General features: G+C 43.4%; 2 protein-coding genes across 2 annotated transcripts in view; one reads left to right on the top strand and one right to left on the bottom strand.

The window, feature by feature from the left end:
• The window catches only part of DOCK2 (dedicator of cytokinesis 2), a 736392-nt gene that overhangs the window by 312512 nt on the left and 399143 nt on the right, over nucleotides 1–24737 (bottom strand). The window lies entirely within an intron of this gene.
• FAM196B (family with sequence similarity 196, member B) lies at nucleotides 1102–24737 on the top strand. Its single transcript, XM_006884334.1, has 3 exons — nucleotides 1102–2447; nucleotides 3531–3605; nucleotides 24551–24737. The coding sequence occupies exons 1-3, from the start codon at nucleotides 1102–1104 to the stop codon at nucleotides 24735–24737; spliced, it is 1608 nt and encodes a 535-aa protein (XP_006884396.1).

Genomic DNA, 24737 nt, shown 5'->3' with positions numbered 1-24737 from the left:
AGGCAGCATTTTGTTAAAGGGCCTGTAGGCAGAAGTTACCTGATACACTAAGGGAATAGAACAAAGTACTGTATGGACAGCTTAATCCTATACTTTTTACTCAAAAGCACTTAGAGTTAGGAGGTTGGAATTTGTAGCAAAATAAGATCCATAGAAACTTCATTCTCAGTGGCAACTGTTGTCTCTTCCCTTTCAGACGCTTGTTGCCTGCTTGCAGAGATCATTTGTTGGCTCAGGTCCGATCCCCAGGGCCAAGTGAACACCGGCCCTGGCTCAAACTTCAGAGGCGGCAGACATGGCTCACTCTGCCTCCATGTGATCATCACCATGGGGACGCTGCCCTCTGAATCCCCTCAATGCTTCAATCCTGTCCTGGTCACACTCCACTGGGTTTTGTGAAGCAATTTAGGAAGATAAGTATCCTTTGCTGAAGAAAAGGAAGTAGCCTGAAAGAAAGAAAATGGCCCCAAGGGAAGGATCTGTTTTTGACATAAACAGAGATGTTCCCTTGGGAGTATCATATATCATCAAAGAAGTAAACCTACAGGTCATTTCTTTCTTCACCTTTTTACATGTTATGCAAAGAAGATGTGTTTAAGTTCCCTGCAGTTTTACACTGGAAATTGATGTGCTGGGAAAGGAGGAAGCTTTATGTTCCACACGTAGCAGTTTCCTTTTGGAATCCATACCCTGGAAGTCTGGCACTGTCCTCTAAATGGTACTTCTGTCATTTTTTTGTGTTCACAACAGCAAATTTCCACTAGCATCAGAACCTTCTGCCTATCTCCTTTGATAAACAGCCCACCAGTTCTCTTGGTAGATGAGATGTATAATTAGTGTAACTCATTGTTAATCTAAGTGATGCCTATCAAGACAATGGAATAATATTTTGACTGCAGAGGAAACATTAGGAATCACTCCTAAGTAGAACCCACAGGCTGGGAATGGCCTACAAAGCTTCTCACAGTAAGAGGAGAGGACCGCTCCATCCTGACTGGCATTTCTCTGTGTCTGAAATGCCATCATCAGATGCCACTCCAAAGACCTAAGGCAATGTGCCCGAGAGACACTCATGGTCCCAACCCTTTCAACTGAGGCTCAATGGCCCAGCAAAATGTGAAAGTGCGGCCTGTGCTCCTGAAGCGAAGCAGCCTAGAGTCACTGGAGTTTGTAAAACAGCCTCACCACCGCAGGAGCAAATCCCAGCAGGTCCGGTTCAAGGAAGATGGGACCAGTAAGAACCCAGGCGGCCTCCCTGAGGACGATGCCCACACCTCCGAAGACACGGTTGTGATGGGTAAGACCCAAACATCCAGGCACCATCACCTACCCTCCTACTCACTGTCCTTCCCCAGGGCCCAGAAGGCAGGGGGCTTTCGGAACATCGCAATCCAAACCTCCCCCAGTCTCAGGAAGCATTTCCCAATTTTCAAAAAAAAGAAACTCACAGCCAGCAAGTCCCTGGTGGAAATGCCAACAGCAACCCAAAGTGCCATCCAGGTCAACGGCAACCTCTCTGAACAGGACATTGTGTCTTCTGATTTCACCTACTTGAGGCTAGCTCAGCACCTTGACGATGGGCCCCGAAGGGTCAAGCTGTCTCACCCATTTCTCTCGAGGGTATCCAAGGTGCAAAGCAATGGGCCTGTTAGCATCTGCTTGGAAGCAGGGACTTGGGGAACCTCGGAGAAAGCAACAGCTGCCATTCAGGTTCCAGACGATATTTACCACAGTCCTTCCTGGGAGGTTCGAGGGGTCACTTTCAGCCCAGTTAGATTGGCAGACATCAGTAACTCCATAAACCCCGGGGCTGAAACATGTCCAGGTGACAGGAGAAGTGCACCACCGTCAGAGTCAGAAAGACCTTCCTCCTGCTTAAATGCCACCAGCGGTGCCAACCACATACCAGGCACAGGTAAATTCCACCCACAATTGCTTTTGCCCAAAGACAACCCCCATGGCAAAGACCATGGCCCACTGTCCTCTCAATGTGAGGAGAAGTGTATCCGCTCTCCTCCACGGACTCACAGCTCCCCCTCACTAGGCACCCACAGCCAGCCAGCCCATCCAGGAAGAACTTCAGACTGCCTTTCTTCTGGTAACAATCACCAGGACCTGGCGGCACTAAAAGCTAACTGTGGGCCAAGATCTGCCCCCACATGCCAGGAGGAGGCGTCCAAGAATTCCACGCAGTCCGATCCCCTGGACCCTCCAGACTGTTCAGGAAGTGATCCCACCCCATCCTCTCTCCCAAGAAATGAAACAAAGCTCCAGAGCAACACAGAGATGAGTGGGATCAATCAAATCCACCTCGCCAGGGGTGAACTCTGTGACCTCCAAGGCAGGCTACAATCGGTGGAGGAATCCCTGCACTCGAACCAAGAGAAAATTAAAGTCCTGTTGAATGTAATTCAAGACTTGGAAAAAGCTAGAGCTCTGACAGAAGGGTAAGGTGATTTTTTTTTTCACTCCTCCTCTAATCACAAACTTCTGGGTTAAGTTATGTGTCAGGCTAGAAACTGAGAGAGCATTGGTTTCTGTCAGCAAAATAATTCCAAGATGTTGGAAGTGCAGTTGTCCTCTGCCGGCTGGAGCCAAATGTCCTTCCTTTTCTTTGGTTGGGTTTTCATTCTTTCAGGCCTTTGAGGATTTGTGTGGCTTTTCATTGCTATTTGTTTTTGTTTCCAGGTGTTTCCACTGGGGAAAGGAGGTAATTAAGCAGCAGGGTCAAAACCATGATCTTTGTGAAGGGGAAGGCTCAGTTGATAAATGACAGGGAAAAGCTGGCAGGCAGGACTTTCCCACCCTCTCCTTCCAGTCAGCGAAGGCGGCTGCACTGCATTGTAGTTATTTGTGTGTTTGTAACAAAGGACTTGACATGCTGCTGAACTTACTGTTGACCTTCCCCTCCACTGACCACTTTGATGACGGGCTAGTCCATCACTGGCCAACTAACTAGGACCTGAAATCACAAATTTTGCAGAGAAAGAAAGTCACCAAAAAATGCTTTCTTGGGTGACTCAGCACCAATCTAGGGAGAAGGCAGCTATTCTTTGAAATATGGGATGCTCCTATCTCCAAAAAGGACTCCTGAACAACAGAGAACTAAGAATGGCTAAAGCTAATAATAATTAAAAAGAAAAAAAGATGGGAGGGGAGAGAGGTCATGAACTGGTCTTAGTGGCTATTTGGCAGAATCAGCATTGATTTAAAGGAAGAAGCGTAGTGACAGAGGAATACAGTAAGCCAAGGGGCCAGGATTTTAACATACTCCTTCTGTCAGGATAACTGAGTCAGCTAACAAGGCTATTGTCAGTATAGGACAAAAAGCGCCTCAGATTTAAAAATGTTTGAAACATGTGCATATATAGCCCTCTAGAAAAAGGAAGCACTGTTTTCCAGGCTTCAGAGCAGCACTAAATTGAGAAGTGATGTTAGCAGGTCAGGACTAACGAGTGAGTCAGTAAAATGCAAGCATCCCATGCCAGTCTTGCTTAAAACATTTACCAAGCAACTGTTCTGTCTTCCAGGCGCAACTTTTACCGAACAGGCCAAGATCTCAACAATTGCAGCACCTGCCAGAACACAGCGTGCATCATATACAGGTACCTGACCATGCTGAGGTCTGCTCTGCAGAGCACACACATTTCAGGGGCCACAGGCCACCTCATAAACATTCAACACAGAAAGTCAAGAAAGGGGCAAAGACATAATTTTCAGAATACCTGAGATCCCAAATGCAAGGTGTTTTACTATGAACTGTATGTTGGAATTGCTTTGGTTCATTATGTCAAATGAGCAAATTTTTTGGTATAACCATCACTCCATCTATTGAATACCAAAGGCAGAGTCTATGCTGAGCTCTGCACATGCCTTCGTATCTCGCCTCTCAATTACATATTGTGAGATAAGGGTTGTCATTCTCTAGGGAGGTGAGCCATTTAGCTTGGTCACAGGGAGCAGAAGGGGACAGAGCCAAGACTCAAATTTGGATCGGTCTATCCAAAAATCGTGTGGTCTTAATTACTCCCTCATGCTGCCTCTTCCTCAGCAGTAAAGTATCACATGCTGAGCACTTACTATGTGTCAAGGGATGTGGGAAGCACTTGGTGTTCATTTCTAAACACACCATTTCCTTACAGCATGGAGGAAGGTTGCTATAATAAATGCCTCATGATAAAGGTATCATGATAAAAGTATCACTATACTTGTGAAATCTGCTAACTATCTGAGTTCAGGAAACCTCCATAACTTGTTTGGGTCTCAGCTTCCTTATCTGTAGACTGGGAACAACTATCCACAGAGGAACTGCCATAGGGAACAAATGAGATAATCTATATGAGTGCCTTTTGTACTGGCAAGCCTCTGTACAAATCCAAAGGTCTATTACTATTATTACTAGAAAGATCAATGTTCCTTAGCAGGAAGCCCACTTTCGGTGGTGAGGGAGAACTCAAAAGCAGTCATTTCAGTTGATGGCATCTAATTTTGTTTGACAAATGTGTATAGTTTTGCTTCCACCATTTCTTTTTCTCTCTCAGGTAGAAAAGTTCAGGGCCTGCACAAACTGATGTCCAATTGGGTTGTTTGTGTATCTTTTAAAATTGCTCATTCTCTTTGGCCACTTCTAGAGATTACATGCTAACAAGAGGTTGTGGGCTTGAAGGTCAAGAGCTTCTTACAGTTATGCAGAGTTTGGGGCCTTCTCTCATTTGAACTTGTCAGCTCCTTACACCCAGGAGCTGCAAGACAATGTGCTTTCACAAAGAGAAGCTCCAGGGCTGCTCAAAGTAAACATCTGGCATCTCCCAAAAGGAAGGGTCCCAAACAAGGTTTGAGGCCTAAGTAGGCAATCCCAGCAATTGCTAGTGTGTGTGTGTGTGTGTGTGTGTGTGTGTGTGTGTGTGTACGTGTTGCCATGCCATCAATTTGAGTCCAACTCATGGTGATCCTCCAACAGACTCCAAAGGCTGTAAATCTTTACAAGAGGAGACTGCCTAGTCTTTCTCTCTCAGAGCAGCTGGTAGATTTGAACAGCCAACCTTTTAGTTAGCAGCCCAACATGCTGCACACAACTATCATGCCAACAGAGTTTCTAAAGATACAGATATATCTATGTGTGCCTATAGCTAACCTATCTTATTGAAGTTTACTAATTATTTTGTGTGAGATTGTTAACATCACTAGTTTATTTGGCTCCACAATCAACACTCTTGGGACTAGCAGCCAAGAACTCAAAAGACTAATTGCATTAGGAAAGTCTGCTGTCAGGGACCTCTCTAGAGTATTGAAAAGCAATGATGTCAATCTGGAGACTGAAGTGTGCCTGATCCAGGAGATAGTCTTCACAATTACTTGCTATGCATCAGAAAGCTTGACAATGACTAGGGATGATAGAAAGAGAATTGATGCCTTTAAGCTGTGGTGCTAGAGAAGAGTATGACTATACCATGGACTGCTAAGAGAATGAATAGGTTTGTCCTGGAAAGGGTGAAACTAGGATGCTCTTTGGAGGCAAGGATTCTGAAGCTTCATCTGACATACTTTGGACATGTGGCAAGGTGGGATCAGTCCTTGGAGAGGGACATCATGCTTGGAAGGGTGGAGGGACAGTGCAAGAAAGGAAAATCCTTGATGAGATGGATTGATTCAGTGACTGGGGTAATGGGGATAGATGTGTCAGAGACAACAAGGTTGGCACAGGATAGAGCAGGATTCAGAGCTATTGTACATAGAGTTGCTATGAGTCGCAAACTACTCATTGGCACATAACAAGAAACATCAACAATAATTTTGTTGTTCTTAAATATTGTGTAGTTGATTTCTCACTCGAAGCAATCCCATGTGACAGAATGGAAAGTCCCCTTGGGGTTTTCTAGACTGTAATCTTTATGGAAGCAGATTGCCAGGTCCTTCCCACGGGGGCCCAAGGTGGGTTTGAACTAGCAATCTTTCAGCTGGCAGTCAAGCATTTAACCACTGACCCAACAGACTCCTTTCCTAATCACTAGGCAGACAAAAATTGCTATATTTCTTGATAAAGAGGACAAGCAATATTCATCATAAATAAGAACTATTTGTCACAAGCCAGAATTGAATTTTTTAGACTGTTTCTCCTTTCTTCATCAGTCAGATGTTGTATTTTATCCCATCATAAAAAGAGTTTTCCTTTGGCTTACATAAGTAGAAACTGCATGTAGTCATTTACTAATCCACTGATGCTTCACAGTTTGGCCTTGGATGAGTCATTGCTGGCCTCTGCGTCCTCATCTAACGAGGACCTTTAGTTAGACAGTCCTTGTGTTCTCTTTGTCTGTGGGTGGCACAAACTTGGTTAAGTGTTTGGTTACTAAATGAAAGACTGGTGCGTCAATCCAACTAGATGTATCTTGGAAGAAGGGTCTAGCAAGGTACTTCATGTAGATGACAGTCACCGAACTCCTACAGAGCACTGTTCCACTCTGAAATGCATGAGCTGGAACTGACTTGACAGCATCTGGTTTGGTTCTTCTGGTCTTTTCCGTTTTGACATTCTGATATTCTAAGCCGAATTAAAAAAATAAACCTGGCAATATTTAGCTAAACTATGACCTTCCAACAAATCTAAGAATTTTTTTTTTTTTCATTTTCCTAATATCTACTTCAAACAGCCTTCTGCAAACACTCTAAATTAAGTTACAGCTCTAGATGGATGAGCAAACCAAGCACACAACCTTTTCCAGTTTTCTAAAAGGCACAGCGATTGTATGCATACAGCCCTCATTACCATTCAAAGCAGACGACTCTCCCAGACAGTATCTATATCCTTGTATCTAAGTCATTGCAGAAGAATGGGCAATTAATTTGATGAAAGCAAAGAGATCAGAACAACCCTATCATAGTAACAACATCCCCATCATAGTAACAGTGGGAAGATGAGAGTTGTCATTTCTTCCTTTTTTTTCTTTTTAAAGAACACATTTCAAAGTACTTCAAACCCTGTGGTTCATCTTGGAAAGTCAAATCTTACAAACTAATGAATAAGTGATGTGAAATACTCATCCCCAGGCCTTGTTAAGCATGGTCTCTTTCCGGGATGATAGATGGGCCCAGTATACATAAAGCACAGGGCCAGATGATGGATAGTCTACTGGTATTCCTCTCTGAAGCTGCTGCCAAGTTAGCAACACATAGGTTTTCTAAACCTTATTTCCCACAGGCCTCATCAGCCAAGGGCTATGATATGCTGCCTGCTCCTATGAAGACCTTAAGCTCATCTGGTTCCATTCAAACCATTCTTCTTGCTCAGAGAAGTGCGTCCCCCTGAATTTCTTCCAGGGTTTATGTTGGAAGATCCTATCTCATCAAAGACTTAGTTGTGCCTAATTCAGGCTACGGTCTTTTCATCATTTGCTATGCATCTGAGAGTTGAACAATGAATAATGATGACAGAAGAATTAATGCCTTTGAGTTGTAATGTTGCAGTCGAGTACTGAATGGGCCCATGGACTGTCCAAAAAACGAAGAGATACATCTTGGAGAAGGTGTAATCAAAGTGCTCCTTAGAAGCAAGGATGGTGAAGCTTTGTCTCATCTACTTTGGACATACTACTGGAAGGGAGTATACTTGGAAAGTGATAGCATGTTTGGGAAGGTAGAGGATCACCTAAGGAGAGGAAGACTTTCAGTGATATGGTTTGATACAATGACTGCTGTAACAAGCTCAAGTATGTCAGAAATTACAGGAATGGCACTAGACAGAAGACAGAACAGGGTTTTCAGATCTGTTGTTCATAGGGTTGCTTTGAGTCATACTTGACTAGATAGCACCTAACAGCAACAATAACAACTCATCAAAGAGAACAGCACCAGACTCAATGGCTATAAGCTCCACATTTGGCCCTTGGGGGGGGGGGGGCTCTGCTAGATAATTCTATATGCCAAGAAGGATGGATTTCTTTGAGTTTTGACTGTTGTAGGTTCCATGCCTCAGGCTGACTCAGACTACTTCACTCCAATCACTCTTCTGATCTCTCCTTAACACTAATCCTAGGACAAGGTCCCAAAGGCACCAGTGGTGCTCAAAATGAAATAACTGAATTCCTTACTGAGAAGATTGTTCCTTTTTAAAATTTATTTTAATCCTTGTCATTTTCTGAAAGGCAAAAATTGGAATTTGGTGCTAGAATATCTTCAAAACCTTTCTAATGCTTGCTTATAGCACTTCTTTGCCAAAAAAAGAGCAGGTCTCAGGCTCATAGCCTTGAGCAAGCATTAATACCTGGCTAGACTATAATAACTTTAAATTTTTCATTGACACTTTGAAAAAATGAAACCCCTTCAACACTTATTATAAGCTGTACACATTTCCATTTACAAAGTGATATTGCCTGTTTTAGATAAACATTTTAAAGCTTAAAAATTGAATTGATTTAGAGAAAGAAATTAAGTAAACAATTGTACAGATGGTGCCAGAAATGCCACAGATACTATGAAGATGGTGAAAGAATGATGGGAAATAGTGTCCTAGCAATCAGCTCCTTTAGCTGCTTCTCAAGGACAGAAGGTCTGTGCACGCTTCTGCCCCTCACCCCGTCTCTGCACGCTTCTGCCCCTCACCCCGTCTCTGCACGCTTCTGCCCCTCACCCCGTCTCTGCACGCTTCTGTTCCTCACCCCGTCTCTGCACGCTTCTGCCCCTCACCCAGTCTCTGCTCCTCCAGCCGCATCCCCCTGCACTCCATTCCCTGGTTCATTCTAAACACAACTGGCAGAGGCTCTATAGTGGATTCATATTACACTCAGCATGCATTTATTTTCTGGATGCAGCTCCCAGGAAAAAAGTCACTCAGTGTAAGTTGTGAGATGCCTCAAATGTTTCAAGGCAAAAAGAATAGGAAGACTTGTCCCAGAGAAAAATTTTCATCTACCAGTCAAGCATGTTGTTTAAGAAATTGAAATGGAGAGCAAGATGCAGTTATTCCATTTGCAGTGGGTGAAGAGAGAGGCTGGCCGTCAAAGACTTGAAAGCTGCCAACAAAAAGGAAGGAAACATAGGGATACTCTTTGGCTGGGTGCTCCCTGGACAGGCTGCCTCTTCTCAGTCTGCAGCCCCCACTAAGGCTTCAAGTGTATATATGACTTTAAGTTTATTTCTGTGGCCCCTTCTTTCTCCTGCTTCCACCCACCACCTCTTTTTTGAGATCCAAATTTATTTCTTCAACTATCAGATTCTGTCACATAAACACTAGGCCATGGGAATGCCAAGTGTGTCAGAGCAGGATGTGCTCTATAGGGCTGCCAGTGGCTTAGTTTGGGGATTACTAGGCCTTTCTGCCAGCGTACCTCCAGGTGAACCTGAACCTCCAAAGGTCAGTTATTCAACAAGCCCATTAACCCTCTGCCTCACCCAGGGACTCACACTGTCAACTAACTATGAGGCTTGATCTCCCATGAGTACATCAAATTTATTATCCCAAATCATAAGCTTCATTTTCCCCCACAAAATTTATTCTCTCCTCATATTTCTTTAGATGTTTAATACACCATTAACCATGAGGCATCTCCACAAAGAATAGGGGCCCACCACTACCCTCATCACTTTCTTTCCACCACTGCCTTCATCACTTTCTTTCACAGCACATGTCAGACTGGATATCTGTTCTACCTCCTAAATCCACCCCGTTGTGCCATCACCTCTGCCTCTTATTCAGTAAAGGCCCTTAGCATTTGTCATCTGAACTGCATTTGATCTTTTTGCCACGGGTCCTGCCTGCTCCATCCCAAGAGATCCTCCACACAAATTGCTAAATTACCTGCAAAACGGAATCTGATCATGTTGTGTTGCTGCACAATCTTTTCCTGGACTCTGTTTTCCCTTTCGCTAATTGTTCAAGGCCTTCCAATGTGATGCTAAGGTTACTGACTGACTGTGTACCCTGTTCCTCTCCAGCACCTAGAACTACAAGGCACATTACCAATTCCAGATGTCTGCCATGCCGCCGGGCCTTTAAGCGTCACAGTCACTTACATTACTTATATCTGGGCCTTTGTGTAACCATCACTTAAATTACTTACATCAAGTAGTAGCAGACTAATAACTGAATGTCCGGAAGGTCTTCAAAAGCTTTAAATTACACAGGAGGAGATTGACCACCTTTCTCTTGTCAAGATGCTGGTGAGTTCAAGAGGCCAGACAGGTGCCACCTTTGGTTAGCAGTGCCACTCCCGACTGGCTGTGGTAGAGGAGCTCCATATGCCTCTCCAGAAGGTCCTTTAATGCCTGGAATGCCTTTTCCTCTTGGTTTTGTCTGGTCTTCTACCTTAAGATCATTCTTTTGAGCAGTCTGATACTCATTTCCAAGTAGGTGCTTTTTAAGAATCTTCTCAAATAACAGAATGGTTTAATATTGATTGGAGAGAAACACTGGTGGCATAGCTGTTAGGTAGCTGTGCTTTTACGCCTAAGGCCTTGCCTATCTAGAGGTGTAAATCTACCATTGGCTTTTCAGAAGAAAGATGAGCCATCTCCTCCCATGTGATTTACAGCCTCGGAAACCCTCTGGAGTGTCAGTTCTGACTATAAGTCAGCATAAGAGAGAGACATTGACTAGAAGGAGCCCAGGTTCATAATGGTTAAGAGCTCACCTGCTAATAAATAAAAAAAAAAGGCTGTAGATTTGTACTCTCCAGCATCTGCTCAAAAGAAAAGACTTGGTGTTCTGCCTCTGTTAGGGCCAGGTCTACTCTATCTTATAACCCCACTATGTTGGAATCAGCTCAATGGCACATAATAAAAAAACAACAAAACTGATTGCAGGAAGATTAGAAAACAGAGATGGTCCTGGGACAGCTATTTAAATTGCATGAAAGTAAAAGAATTTGTACCATGTGTGTACCTCGGGCAGGAAAACAGAAAGTCTGAATTGATCAAATATTTTTATTAAGGAAGGAAGGCTGAATGTGGTTCATGGATTATCAATTTTCAAATACCTGGAACACAACATATTTTCAATGAGATGGAACCTAATCAAATCTTCCTTTGATGACTCAGAAGCCCTGTCGCAATTTTACAGGACATTGAGATCCATGTTCACGGAGGCCATCCATCACCACCACTCAGTACTTCTGCACTGGATGCAGCGAGAAAGGCACATTTTGATTCATGGAGAAGCATAAACTCCTTCAGACCAAATATCTTTCTTCTGTTGTGGTTGAGAGAGCTCTGGTAGCATAACTGCTAACCCAATGGCCACCTCGCTTGCCATTTGAATCAGCCAGCAGCTCTTCTGGGAGAAGATGGGCAACATCTTCCTGTGTGATTTACAGACTCAGAAATCCAATGGACAGTCAGTTATGAGTCCGTTCCAATTTGGCAGCAATGGATTTGAATTTGAGTTTAGGGTAACTGAACTGCCTCAATGATCTCTTTGAGAGGATGAATTAGACATTCATTCTTGTGGTTCACTTGATGAAATACGAATCCCTAGGTAGTAGAAGAAGAGGTCAATCAATAGAGGTTTCTTTTGTTTTCACACAATACCCTACAACCAAATCAGGAGAAGAAAGTCTCTTTTGATAGATGAAGCAACCAAGGCTTAGAAAAGGTCAGGCACTTGCACAAAATTCTGGAGCAAATACATGTCCAAGGCAAGATGAGCAGCAGTTCTGTCTGCCCGCAATCTGGTTCCATAGCATCCTCCCTTTGGAAGCCAGCTATAGGGGATGGGATGCAGGGCAATGTGATATTTCTAAGCTCTCCTCAGCCAAAAGCAGCCGGAGGATGTATATTTGAAGATGCAGGTGTAAAAAGGCGTTTCCATGATCCAGAATCCCCCAGACAGCTGTTAATACTAGCTGCTTGGCTGATTTTTCAAGAGTAGCCTTTCCCCCAAAGTACCTCTGGGTGGACTCAAACCTCCAACCTCCTGGTTAGCAGCCCACGGTGTTAACCAATGATACCAGCCACTTCCTAGATATATTGAACCAGTTAAAAGATGGATCTCATAATGACATATAGCAGGTGATGTACTAAACCAGTTTGAAACAACTAGCCTACATGCCTGTGGTGGTGGTGGGGATCTTGCTTTTACAATTGCACATATACTAGCTTTTGTTTGAAAGGCATCACTGGAAGGATTACCTGTCTGCTAGGCTTAGATTATACAGATTATCACAGAGTGCTAAGTAAAGAGTGCAAGTGAGAATGGAGGCAGAGGGGGAGGAAAGGAGAGAGACGGCAGGTTGCTAATGGCACAGGTCTGCCTTCCGAGGCCTCCTGTTATCACTAAGGCAAAATGAGTGTCTCTTGGCCCACTGTGGGGCCCAGGCCTACATTATGCATGACTTAGGGGATTCATTTTGGCCTCTCACTCTTCCCATATCTCTCAGCTCCTCAGGCCTCATCTGAGATGAGGGCCTGCATGGCAATCCCTGCTGACATTTCTCCTCCAATTAAAGTTAGGGCCAATTAAAGCCGAATCCTGCTCTCTGGTCAACAGCTCGAATGTGAGGAACTGTCCTCTGGTGAGTCCTGGAGGATCAATTAAAGGCATCTGACAATGGACAGCGGTGAGTGTGTGCAAAGTGCTGGCCACCCCCATTCCCCTCTTGAAGAGAACATAGTCACACAGGCTTGTGAGCCAAGGAATAGGTGTCCAGTCAGGTGACAGAATCCTCTCCCACTGTCCCTTTCTTTCCTCCAAATCTCAAACCAGGGGTTTCTATTTCACCAGCATTGACTCCTCTGTTGAAACTCCTTCTGAAGCTCACTGAGAAGTCACAAATATGAAAAAGGAAATTGGCTGCAGGATCCTTCTCCCTCATAGAGCTGATAATCTGAATTTATAACAGGGAGGGTCCCTACAGGACAGGCCAACACTTCACAGCCATGCATCCTGCAGAAGGAAAACACGCGTTCCACCTCATAGACAAAGAGGCTCCAGAGAGCTACATGAGGCTACATGGTCGGGTGGCCTTGAGAGCTTTAATTCGAGTTTCCTTCTATGGTTAAGCTATTTGGTCACTGGACTTTGCCCTTATCTGTCACTTAAAGCTGTTATCCAACCAGGAACAAACAAACAAAGCATTTCACTAGAAATACAACATGCACTCAGTTCTGTGGGCTTAGCAACTGACTTTTCTTAAATTATTTAGTACTTTCCCTTTGTCTGCTTGAAGCCAGGTGGGTTGTGAGCACCTCATCTTGTAGCCATAGTCTTCCCTTTGGCCAGCAATGAAATCTGAGTTGAAATATAATTATAGCTAACCTTTGAGCAATGTGAGGGTTAGGGATGCCAATCTCCTGCATAGTTGAAAAATCATCATATAACTTTTGAATCCCCTAACTTAAATGTTGTTTGTTGCGATGTACCATCCTTATCACTGGACTAATAGGCAAGATCATGATAGAGAAAAGAAGACTGAAATTGTCAACTCCATTTTATTTGATTCCATAAGCAATACACATGGCTGTCAGGAGATTAGGAGATATATTGTTCTTAGAAAGTCTCTAGTCAGGGACCTCTCCAAATTATTGAGGAGCAGATGTCATTTTGGGGACTAAGGTGCACCTGATTCAGGGCATGGCCTTTTCAGTCATTTCCTACGCATCTGAGAACTGGACAGTGAATAAGGATGAAGAAGAAGAATTGATGCCCTTGAACTGTGGTATTGGAGAGGAGTACTGAATATCTGATGGACTGCCAAAAGAATAAACAAATATGTCTTGGAGAAAGTACAGCCACAGTGCTCCTTGGAGTCAAGGATGATAAAACTTCTTGATATATTTTAGGCATGTGGCTGTTCTTTGGAGAGGGACATCGTGCTTGGAAAGATGGAGGTACTGCGAAGGAGAGGAATAGCCTCAACCAAGAGAATGAACACAGTGACTATAACAATGGGACTGAGTGCATCCAATTGGGAAGATGGCACAGGGCAGGGTCAGATGTGTTGTTTATAGGGTCACTATGAGGCATACTCAACTCAATAGTACCTAACAATAATCCACAAGTCTGAACTGACTCATAGCTGATCATCCAGTGAGTTTACAGAGGCAGTAAACTGCATGGAAGGAGATTGCCTGCATTTTTCCCAGGGAGCCGCCAAACAACTCCTTACTCAATAGACTATCAGAGTTCCAAACTTAACTGCAAATAGCTTATTTTTCACTATTTGGTAAGGTCTCAAGTCAATAATAAACTTCACTGCTATTGGTCAAGTGTATGGTGGCCTAGTGGTAAGGAATTGTGCTCCCAACCTTAAGACAGGCAGTTTGAATCCACCAGCTGTTCCACAGGAGAAAGATGGACAATCAGCTCCCTTGTGATTTAAATTCTCTTAAAATCTATTGAAGGGTCAGCTATGAGTCAATTCCAACTCAATAGCATAGATCAACAATGTTGTTGGTAAGATCGCCAGTTAATATAAGCTTAACTACAGATATTCTGTTATTGACTGGAGAATCTTACTAATATCAGGGAATTAAAACATATTTGTATGTTACATCCATTATAGATGACACAATGAAAACTTCGTTTTCAGTATGAGATTATTTCTTGCTCCCTAACGTAACGATGAGGAGCTCCAGTTGTGTAATCTTTTTGTTACCCTGTTAACCAAAAGACCACACTCTCTTGTGATTTGAGTCTATTGGTGACTTTGCAGGAGAAAGATGGACAGTCGCTTCTTAAAAAGAGCAATAGTCTCAGAAACCTGGTGGAGAGTTAGCTATGAGTTTGCATGGACTTGATGGCAGTGAGGTTTTATTACTGAGTTTTTTTTAATATAACTGCAGTGTTGCTGTTGTAATGTGCTGTTGAGTTGACCATGATTCATAGTGACCTTATGGAATAACAGATCTGAGCCTTGCCCTGTTCTGTGCCATCTTCACCATCTCTGATATACTTGAGCCCATTGATGGAGTCACTCTGTCAATCCATCTAGTTGAGGGTCCTTGACTCCTTTGCTGACACTCCACCTTTCCAAACATGATGTCTTTTTCCAAGGTCTGGCTCCTCCCAAAACCCAAAAATATAGGAGATGAAGTTCCACCATTTGTCTCTAAGGTGCACTCTGATTTCACTTTCTTAAGGACATATCTGTTTGCTGTCTTGGCAATCCATGATATATTCAGTACTCTTCAACACTGCAATTCAAAAGCATTGATTCTTCTTCTGCCACCTCTATTTATTGTCCAATTTTCAGATGCAGAGAAAGTGATTGAAAAGACCGTGGGATGGATCAAGCACACTTTAGTCTTTCCTCTGCCTCCTTCTTTTATATTTTATAATAGCCCTTCAACTGGATTAATTTATTTTGAAATGGCAAGAAACTACAGCTGCAGACTTCAATTTATAGTATCTATCAGACAATTCAACTTTTTCTTGTAATATTATGACTTTTCTTTGCTTCTTGGTAACACTTCCAGTACCACCGGCTCAACTTTGAATGAATTAATGGCATTAGTCATGCTTTAGAATACTATACTAAACAAGTGAATGCACTTCTGAAAGAAATGTGAAAATGTGGAAAAACTATGAGAATTTACTTTTTTTATCATGGTATGCAACGTACTGTACAGACAAGCTACTCACTCATAAGCACAAGGTTACCATTACATAGCACTAAAAAAAATCCACATCCATGTGGACCTGTGTAACTCAAACCATGTCCAAGGGTCCACTGTACAAAGAATACAGCTGGTCTCTTCTTTTTCGTAATCACAGATGCATTAACAGCATTTATCAAGTTCTAACATGGAACGAGTAGCATTCACGTCAGATGCTGGAACACGAATATCCGGAGAATCCTATTTAACCCTCAAAGAAGCTAAACCAATCACAGTATAAGCTATTTGGGGAACAAGTATAAAGTGTGGAGTCCATGCAGAAATTTCCCTAAGCCCCAACAGCTTTATATCCAAGACAACAGCTTCTATTCCCTGCTTTTCAAGACTAACTTTATCCCTTCTTCTCCACCTTACAGTGTAAAGATAAAGAAATAATATTTACAGCATCAGCAATTTATCTGCAATAAAAATGAGGCCTATTTTAATGCATTAATAGCTAAAGAGGCTGAAACACGCCATAAATATAAAAATCAAACAAGTTGAGTATTTCACAGGAATCCAGCAGGGATGGCTGCTGGCACAGAGGCCAATGTGACCACAGAATGGTCCAATTGTTATTCCCCCATCAAACTAACATAATAATCGTTACCATTTGTGGAATCAGGCACAACGCCAGCTATTTTGCTAAACACTCTACTAGCATCATCTCATTTCAGATTCCCATCAACCCTTTAGGGGTATGATTATGGTTTTCATTTGACATATGAGGAAGCTGAGACTCAGAGAAGGTAAGTGGCTCAAGTGTCCAAGACTCAACAGGGCCAATCTTCAAATCCAAGTCCTACTGGCAGGGATTTCACTTCCCCTTCCTTTTGACCTTGGATAGTCATGAATATATGGGGATAAGTTCTCTGGGACAAATTATTCTTTTTGAGGGTGTAGCATGCATACAGAGGCAAAGGGACACAGATCCCAGCACACAGATTGCTTTCAGGGCTAACTATCAGCAGAGAAGACTTCTGTGCCTTGGTCGTCTGTGTTTATGCACCAAGAAGAGAATCTGTGGCCCTCTAGGGACCCCTTAGCAGACAGATGTTCTAGGAGAAGGGGGTGGGGTTGCCAACTTGGATTGGGAAAGCTCAAAATAACACCCTATAAATAAAAAGCAAACTAGTCTAGGGGAAAGTTTTAGGAGAAATATCCCTTCCAAGCTGGGGGAGAAGGGAAGCTAAACTAAACCTCCTACTTTCTCAGACTGTAATTCTTCCCCAAAGACACTTTCCAAAGTGTTGTGATTTATCCAAGTGGACAGGAACCAGCTACCCTCGCTGCAGTCATCGATTCTCACAGCTAATCCTTTAAAACAGAAAATTGCTGAAGGTCAATAAATCTGTGGCGTACCTGAGTTCTGTGGAGAGCAGTGCCCTACAAATGCTCTAGTGAGAAATGAAGAAGAGGTAAAGAGGAATTTGGAGGGAACTTCACTGTCAAGGAGACCCCATGGATCACCTACTTCCAGTCAACTTGCTGGAAGCACATAGTTTCAAGAATCATCATTTCTCTTTCTAAAAAGAGCAAGGCCCAGTGGTGACCCAAGCTGTCAATACCAGACATGGCTTTGCTCAGCTTGTGCCTTGAAAAAGCTACTTCTTAGGAGGTGCACATTGTCTCTACAAGTGCAGCCTCCCTGTCAAAATAAGTCTGCATACAAGAAAGATGATGCCCACTCCCACCCCCATCCCCACCCCTGGCCATGCCGCCTAGGCTCTGACTAGCCCTGGTTCCCCAGTGAGTTGCAAAGTCACTGGGGAGCACCAGACTTTATCCACCAATACCATCCCTGAACCCACATGCATCTTAACAATCAGCATCTAACAAATATATTCTCTTCCTTCAGTGGAAGTCCTAGGTAGTACAAATGGAGACTGGCAGTTTAAATCCATCCAACGACAAACTGGATGAAGGCCTAAAGACTTCCTTCTCCCCCTACGTCAGCTACTGAAACGCTTATAGAGTACAGTTTTACTCTGGCACACTTGCAGCGGCCGTGAGTCAAATTCAATCTGATTCTATTTGCTTGGTTGGTTTGGTTCTTTCGGAGTTGTAGCAACTTATTTCTAAAAGTTTAATGTAGAAAAGTTTAGTTTAGGGGATGAATAAATCATTCAAATCAGAGATTCTTGACATAATAATTAACCCTCCCTTTGTTCAATTTCCTAATTTATGAAATGAAAATAATCCCTCATAGGGCTAGAGGGAAGCTCTGGTAGCTTAGTGGTAAAGCATTTTGCTGCCAACCCAAAAGCATACAGTTTGAATCAACTCATTGCTCCATAAGAGGAAAATAAGAACTCTCCTCCCTTGTGATTTACACCCTCTGAAGACAGGCTGGAGGGTGAGAGATGGGTTCGTTCTGACTCTACAGTACATAATAGCAATGCAAAGCTGCAAGAGTTACATGACAGAATGAAAATCAGCTTGGAGCACAGTGTCCAGAATATAGATGTCACTCCATTAACGACTCATTATTTCCATTACTGTTGTTGCTCATTTAAATCACTAGGTATCCCAATGTAACATGCTACAGGTACCCTCTTGTTTCTTCTCCTTAGAATGAGACCTTGAAAAAAAGTAGATCCTTGGTTAAAACTTTGAATGCCAGTCACAACTTGGCATGGCTCCCTTTGGACAATTATCTAATCGGTTAAATAGGGATAACACTCTTCCTTATCTTCTTGAACTACAGTGAAGATGAGATGAAATCACAGATCTGAAGAGTTTTGCAAATTTACATGTTACATGAAAGCAAGAGCTTTTGTTTTGGTTTTCTGTATAAACTTACATCTCCTTTTTTACTCACCCAACTTCAGTTTATCCATCAGAGATCCTATATAGTCAGCCTAGCTCGTTGTTTGCCCACGTATTTATCTATTTTTTACTATTTGCTCCTTACTGTTTCTTCTTCCAGACAAGCCCTGACGTAGGGGTCTTGCTGCTTCCAATTACCTAGAAAAACATCCTTCTGTGTTGTACCTAGCATGATGGCTGGGGCATTGATCTGTCAGCTAGATTAGTGAGGTGCCCTCAAGAGGGAAACCTGAAAGCTCTCAGCCATCACTGGCTGCACACAGCTCAGTTTCTAAATGCAATGTGGCACCATGCTCAGACATTGCCTTGGAGGGGGATGGCGCCTAGGCTCCCTAGGCGGTGAGCTGGGCATGCCTGAACCATGTGCCAGGAATCCCAGGCATCCCAAGGGGAACCAGCCCCACAGATTCAAATGCTTAACTTCAGTCCTGCATCGTGTGGAGGTTAACATTCCTTGGCCACCATGTGCCACTCTGACTGTTAGCTAAAGCTCGTCACCAATGAAAGCATCATTCTTTCTTCTTATCCTGGGTGGAACACCAAGTGAATATAGAATATGGATGATAGATGATAGAGAAGAAAAGCAATAGAGAAAGAATTAAAAGTGAAAGCAGGGGTATGGTTGGGAAAGTCTTCTATCTTGTTAATTGCAGTTATCTTCAGTCAGCTCTAAATCATGGTGGCCCCATGGTGTCAGAGTATAACTGTGTTCTGTAGAGTTCTCAGACTGGTGCCTTTAGGAAGCAGACTGGCAGTCCTTTCTTCTGAGGTGCTGAACAGTTTGTGCTATCCAAGCAGATTCCCCAGAGTCTAAACCTAAAGCAGAGACCCTTTCTACAATCTGCAAACAACTCTTTCCTAAGTTTATTTGAATCCTCACCAAGTAAGCAACTTACTTTCCTTTTCAAGAGGTTGCTGTGCATCGTATGGGCTGACTAAGCAGAAAGATGAAGGGACAGCTCCTCTGTTCTACCCGCCTCAAAATGAAAGCAAATGATAGAGTGGGCACTGCCCCTTCCCCATTTATAAGGCAGCTGCCACCGGGGCAAATTACAACCCCAGTCCTCCCCTCCAAACTAACCGTAGTTTGTCAAGCAGATGAATAAGAGAAAACTGACAATTCTCCTTTATGTTAATAAATTGCTATGGCCTAAAAAAATACATTAATCAATTTCTCTCCAAAGCACACATGCCTCTTTATACTCTGCTATTTGCCTGGCCTTGAAAAGAAAGTCCCTTTCAATCCCCTTTAAATTGTCAAGACCAGTGGGGGCAGTTACAAGAGGGGGGTAAGGAGCTCCCTAAATCCCACTGATTATAATGGAACCCTGCTGTGTTTCCATAGAAACATAAAGAGTGTATTCTTCCCTGAATGTACATGGAGGGGAGGGGTGAAGAGCAATGTTGGTCCAAAGGTGTACAATTGCTGAAGAGCTGAAGGTCTAAGTGAGGAGGTGAAGCATTCGGTGCCTCAGAGAAGAATACAAAAAGACGCCAAGGAGAGTGGAGTGGGCAGGGACAGTGGCCTTGTGAGAAGATGACACCTGTTAGAATAGCCCCCCTGCACACCTACCCAGTGAGGTAGCTATTATAAGCTCCACAGTTACTTAAGTCACAGAAAGAGAGGCAACTGGCCAAGGCCACCCAGCTTAGTATATGTTGTGGGCATGGTTCCAGCCCAACAACATCCAACTGAAGAGCCCTTGCTCTCTTCTCTTCTGGGCTGCACTGCAAATGCTGAAACAATGCAACAGTCTGTATGTTCTGTCTCCTGTCTCTTCTCTTCCCGGACCTGCCAGTTCCATCCACCTTCTGGAATCACCCAGACTTTTACTTTTCTAATTGTTAGTAAGACCCTGTTGTGAGTCTTGAGAAAGCCAGGTGGGTATTTTGTTATTATTGTTGCTTGTTTGTATGTTTGAGACATGAATTAAGTCTAAGAAATTCCATATAGGAGTATGAAGAGGTGCGCGCGCGCATGTGTGTGTGTGTGTGTGTGTGTGTGTGTGTTCATGTATTTTGGCAGGGGGGTTGCCTAGAGATGAAAAGTTCGGGATAGCTGAGAGAAATAAGAAGCCTATTCTGAAACTAGCTGCTAGTAATTGCCATTTTAATGACGTGTTTCACACATTGGGAAATCAATTCTACAGGGGAGTCTGTCTAAGCTTATTGTTAGAGCCCTGGAACCTCCCATTGTTGTCAGGCCCAGAGCAGAATGGACGAATGGGTATGTTATGGAGAGTCAGATAGAGGGGTGAGGAATAGCTAGATGAAGACACGTGTATGGGTGGATGAGTGAGCGGATAGATGGATGGAATGTCTTCTCCCAGCCAGCATTAGCAATTCCTAGACTGAGCAGGGGGTGCCCACTCTCTTTGGCTCCATCTGGTACTCTAGGATGAAGACAGCTTTTCTGTCTTTGTGGGGAGGACAAGACTATTTCAGAGATAAGAGAGCTGTGAATATGGATTTTCTCTTTTTTATGCTACCATGAATGTCCCCACTGCTAGAGGACACTAGAATTAGAGTTTGCAGCTCACTGCTTTAAAGTCTTTGGTGCAATGCAGTGGTTGATGGAGACAACCATTCTCCTACCTCCAAGTCCATATCCCTAGACAGGAACTTACCGTGTCTCCAGAGATAAACAGACATTCAGTGCTTGGTAGCTCATGCTGGAAATTTAATAATCTACAGTGTATGAAACTGTGGATGCCTTGGTCCAGTGATGTGTCATTTCCTGAGCTCTGACTAGATCTCCAGTGGTGACTGATGTTGGCTGACTTTTCCTGAGGATTCAGAGTCACTGGACCAACAATGCCAAGTGGCCACAGAATATCTGTCAATCTATATATTCTGTAAATATGAACCTCTATACCACTGGTTATAATCCCGTTCAGAATGTGTTATCTTTGGTATGTTAATGAGACAGGTTAACTGTTGAGAGTATTTTGAGTCAAACTGGTTTAAAATATAGAATAGATGAGACAAAGGAGCAGAGGAGAGGTGGGGCTATACTCCAAGGCACATGGAGATCGCCAAGGATCTAGGAGGCAGAAACTGAGGAAGTAAGAACCTTCCTCCAGAGATGACAGAGAGCAGGCCTTCCCTGGGAGGTGGTTATTGTTGTTATTGCATTCCATAGACTCAGAACTGACTCATAGCTGACCTCCTAGTGGGTTTTCAGGGGCAGTAAATCACACAGGAGGAGGCTGCCTATTCAAACTGTGTGTCTTTGGATTGGCAGTGGCAACTCTTAACTACTAAGCCACCAGAGCTGGCCCCTTAAACAATGAGAAAATAAATTTCTGTTTGCTAAAGTCATCTACCTGTGGTATTTCTGTTAAAGCAGTACTGAGTAATTTAGACACAATGCTTGGCATAGACCATGCTCAAGAAAAGCGCTGTGCTCTGTACTGCAATATGTCATTTAGATTTCTCTGAAGCCCTATGGGTAGTGCAGACAGTAAATGTGCTCAATTGCTAATCAAAAGGTTGGAAGTTCAAGCCCATCCAGAAGTACTCTGGAAGAAAGGCCTGTGATCTACTTCCAAAATCACAACCACGGAAAACCCTCCAAAACATAGTTCTACTCTGACATGTACACAGAATCAGAATTGTCTCCACAGTGACTGGTTGGTTTCTTTTAAATCCTGTGAATAGATAAGATGCTCATTCTATAGATGAGGATACCGAGACTTAAAATGGAAAAAGGAAAAGTGACTTCCCCAAGATCTCATAGCTAATCAATTTGCTCTGATCGCAATCTGAGTTCCATCCACTAGGTAGTTATTTAGCTATGTTCCTGTTGAGGGACCAAGAGGAGCATAAAGAGGAAAGATCTAAGGCAAGGAGAAGAAAATCTGGGAAACTCTTATCAAAAATACAGAAACTCAATTATCAGACACACCTCCCTAGAGGCCCCTAGGCACTGACACCCCGTCAGTCTAGTTTTCAAAGAGGCCACCTCGCTCCTAGCCTCTTCAGCCCCTCCTTTGCTATCTCAGGATGCTCAGTGCTATGGCTACGTGGCATTCACCCAGTACTACCACAGACTGTGGGTCTCAGAGAGGTGATGTGGGAGCACAGCAGGAGACAGGTGTCCCTTCACTGACAGCCCCTTTTTCGTTCTTGCTGGGGATGCAGGTGGCCAGTCATGCCACATCACTCACTGGCATGGGGTCTTTTATCTCCCGTGTGAGCATTCCATTTCTCTCCTCACTAACAAGGAGATACACTGTTTTCCTGACTCTGCATTTCCTCCACTCTCGGTACTCCCACGCTGGCTTCCTTGTTCTCAGGTCTTTGGGGAGCCCTGCAATGAAACCAGGTAAGGGAAGTATCTGCAAGCTTAAGAGCCTTTTTACAAGCAGCCCAGTGCTGAAAACTCCCCCATAAATAAATCTCCTAGGAGGAGAGTTGACAATTACAGGCAGAATCGGCTCAAGCACAACCTGCAGGGCTGTCTGACAGGATTCCTTCTTTCTGTCCCAGCGGCTCAGAAAGGGGCTGAGCCAGAATGAGGAGGCAGGCTAGGTGGAGTCCCTAGGCCTGTTGGCTGGATGGTGCTGGCAGAGGCCAGGATGAGAGCAAACACCAGCCCACACAGAGCAGAGAGGCTGCGTTGCTCTGACCTCAAAGCCTTCTGCATCTGAAAGCCCTGGACCCTGAAGCTAATGGTTTTCTCACAGACCTTTCTGGTCTGTGTGTATAAACACAATAGAGTCCAGTCTGGATACTTTTGATACCAACACACACACACACACACACACACACACACACACACACACACCCCTAGCTACTGATATTAATAATTAAACACCAGAAAGTATCTATCCAATATGGTACCCACTGCCATCAAGTCAATCCAGACTCACAGTGACGCAGAAGGACAGAATAGAACTGTCCCATAGGATTTCTAAGGCTTTGTACATCCTTACGGAGGCAAACTACCTCGTCTTCCTCCCACAGAGGGGCTGGTGGATTTGAACCACCAACCTCCTGGTTAGCCGCTGAGTGTTTAACCACTGCACCATTATGGCTCCTTTGTCTATTCATAGGGGAATATTTAGATGGATCGGCATTTTGGCACACTAAAGGTAGTTCTTTAACTACCAAGATCTCTCAAACAACACACTCTTGGGAACCAGGTAGGGAAAAAAGTATATTTGTATTGATAATGCAAATAATGTTAACAACAGGAAGAGTGACTAACATATTGAAAGGGATGACTGTATCAGACACTGCTTTAAGCATTTCATTTCTATTTCCCTATACATATTAATTCTGAAGACAGCCTTTGAGATAGGTTATTCTGCTATTCCCATTTTACAGATGAGGAAACCAAAGCATTGAAAAGTGAAAGAACTTGTCTAATCTCTCTCTCTCTCTTTCTCTCTCTCTCTCTCTCTCTCTCTCTCACACACACACACACACACACAGGGTTAATGGAGTAGTTTGGATTTGAACCCAGAGTCTAGATCCTGTGAACTTAGTCACAACTCTGACTGCCTTTCTACAGGATACATAAATTACATAAATCTAAGAAAAATGCTCATGCAAGGGAAACAAAATGTTCCCGTGCCCATGTATGTGTACACAAAGATGCTAATGGCCTGTAGACAATTAGACATCAAAATTTTGAAAATAGCCATCCTTGGAGAGAGTAAAGCAGGAATGGAAGAAGCAAAGGAAGCCATTACGTTTGGTTATATATTTCTCTGTATTTCCTAAATATTATACACTGTTCCTGAATCTTAAATAACAAAGTGTTTTGTGTTTAACATGCAAAAAATACTACTAAGAGCATTTAATAAATGGAAGAGAAATGTCAGAGTCACTATTTATGTAACAACTATCAGATTACTGTGTTACATGCCTCGTTTAGTCTTAATAACTTCCCATTGAGGAAGCCATTGCAGCCATCAATTAAATCAACGAGGAAATGGGGTTTCAGAAAGGTAGTATCACTTTCTGCAGGTCACACAGTCAGTAGGTAACATGGGACTGTTTCCCAAAGCCCATGCTCTTTCATAGCAGACCAGTAAGCACTTTCTTTTCAACTGGACACTTGGTGATGTGAAATCCATGTGTGCAGAATTGAATTTACTTTCCATGCTTTCCTCTCTGTGTTTTTCAGTGTAGAGTATGATTTCCGGCAGCAGGAAGGCAGGTTCCATGAAGTTCTACAGAGTCTGGAGGAGGCTGAACCTGCTGAAGAGGCCTCTCCTCCACCAAAGTCCCCAGTGGAGCCCCCAGTCCCAGAGAAGCAGGACTTGAGGCGAAAAACCAAGAAGGTGAAGAAGAAATGCTTCTGGTGGATCTGA

The sequence above is a fragment of the Elephantulus edwardii genome, unplaced genomic scaffold (assembly GCF_000299155.1).
Source record: "Elephantulus edwardii isolate Elephantulus edwardi_28Jun2011 unplaced genomic scaffold, EleEdw1.0 scaffold00033, whole genome shotgun sequence".
Taxonomy (NCBI): Eukaryota; Metazoa; Chordata; class Mammalia; order Macroscelidea; family Macroscelididae; genus Elephantulus; species Elephantulus edwardii.
The sequence above is the reverse complement of the archived record's forward strand: the minus strand, read 5'-3'. Positions and strand labels throughout refer to the sequence as shown.

Excerpts from the sequence above, each read along its gene's own strand:
- FAM196B (XM_006884334.1), top strand. The coding sequence starts at position 1,102 with ATGGCCCAGCAAAATGTGAAAGTGCGGCCTGTGCTCCTGAAGCGAAGC. Across the intron at positions 2,448-3,530 it reads GCTAGAGCTCTGACAGAAGG|GCGCAACTTTTACCGAACAG; the intron begins GTAAGGTGATTT and ends TCTGTCTTCCAG. Across the intron at positions 3,606-24,550 it reads ACAGCGTGCATCATATACAG|TGTAGAGTATGATTTCCGGC; the intron begins GTACCTGACCAT and ends TGTGTTTTTCAG.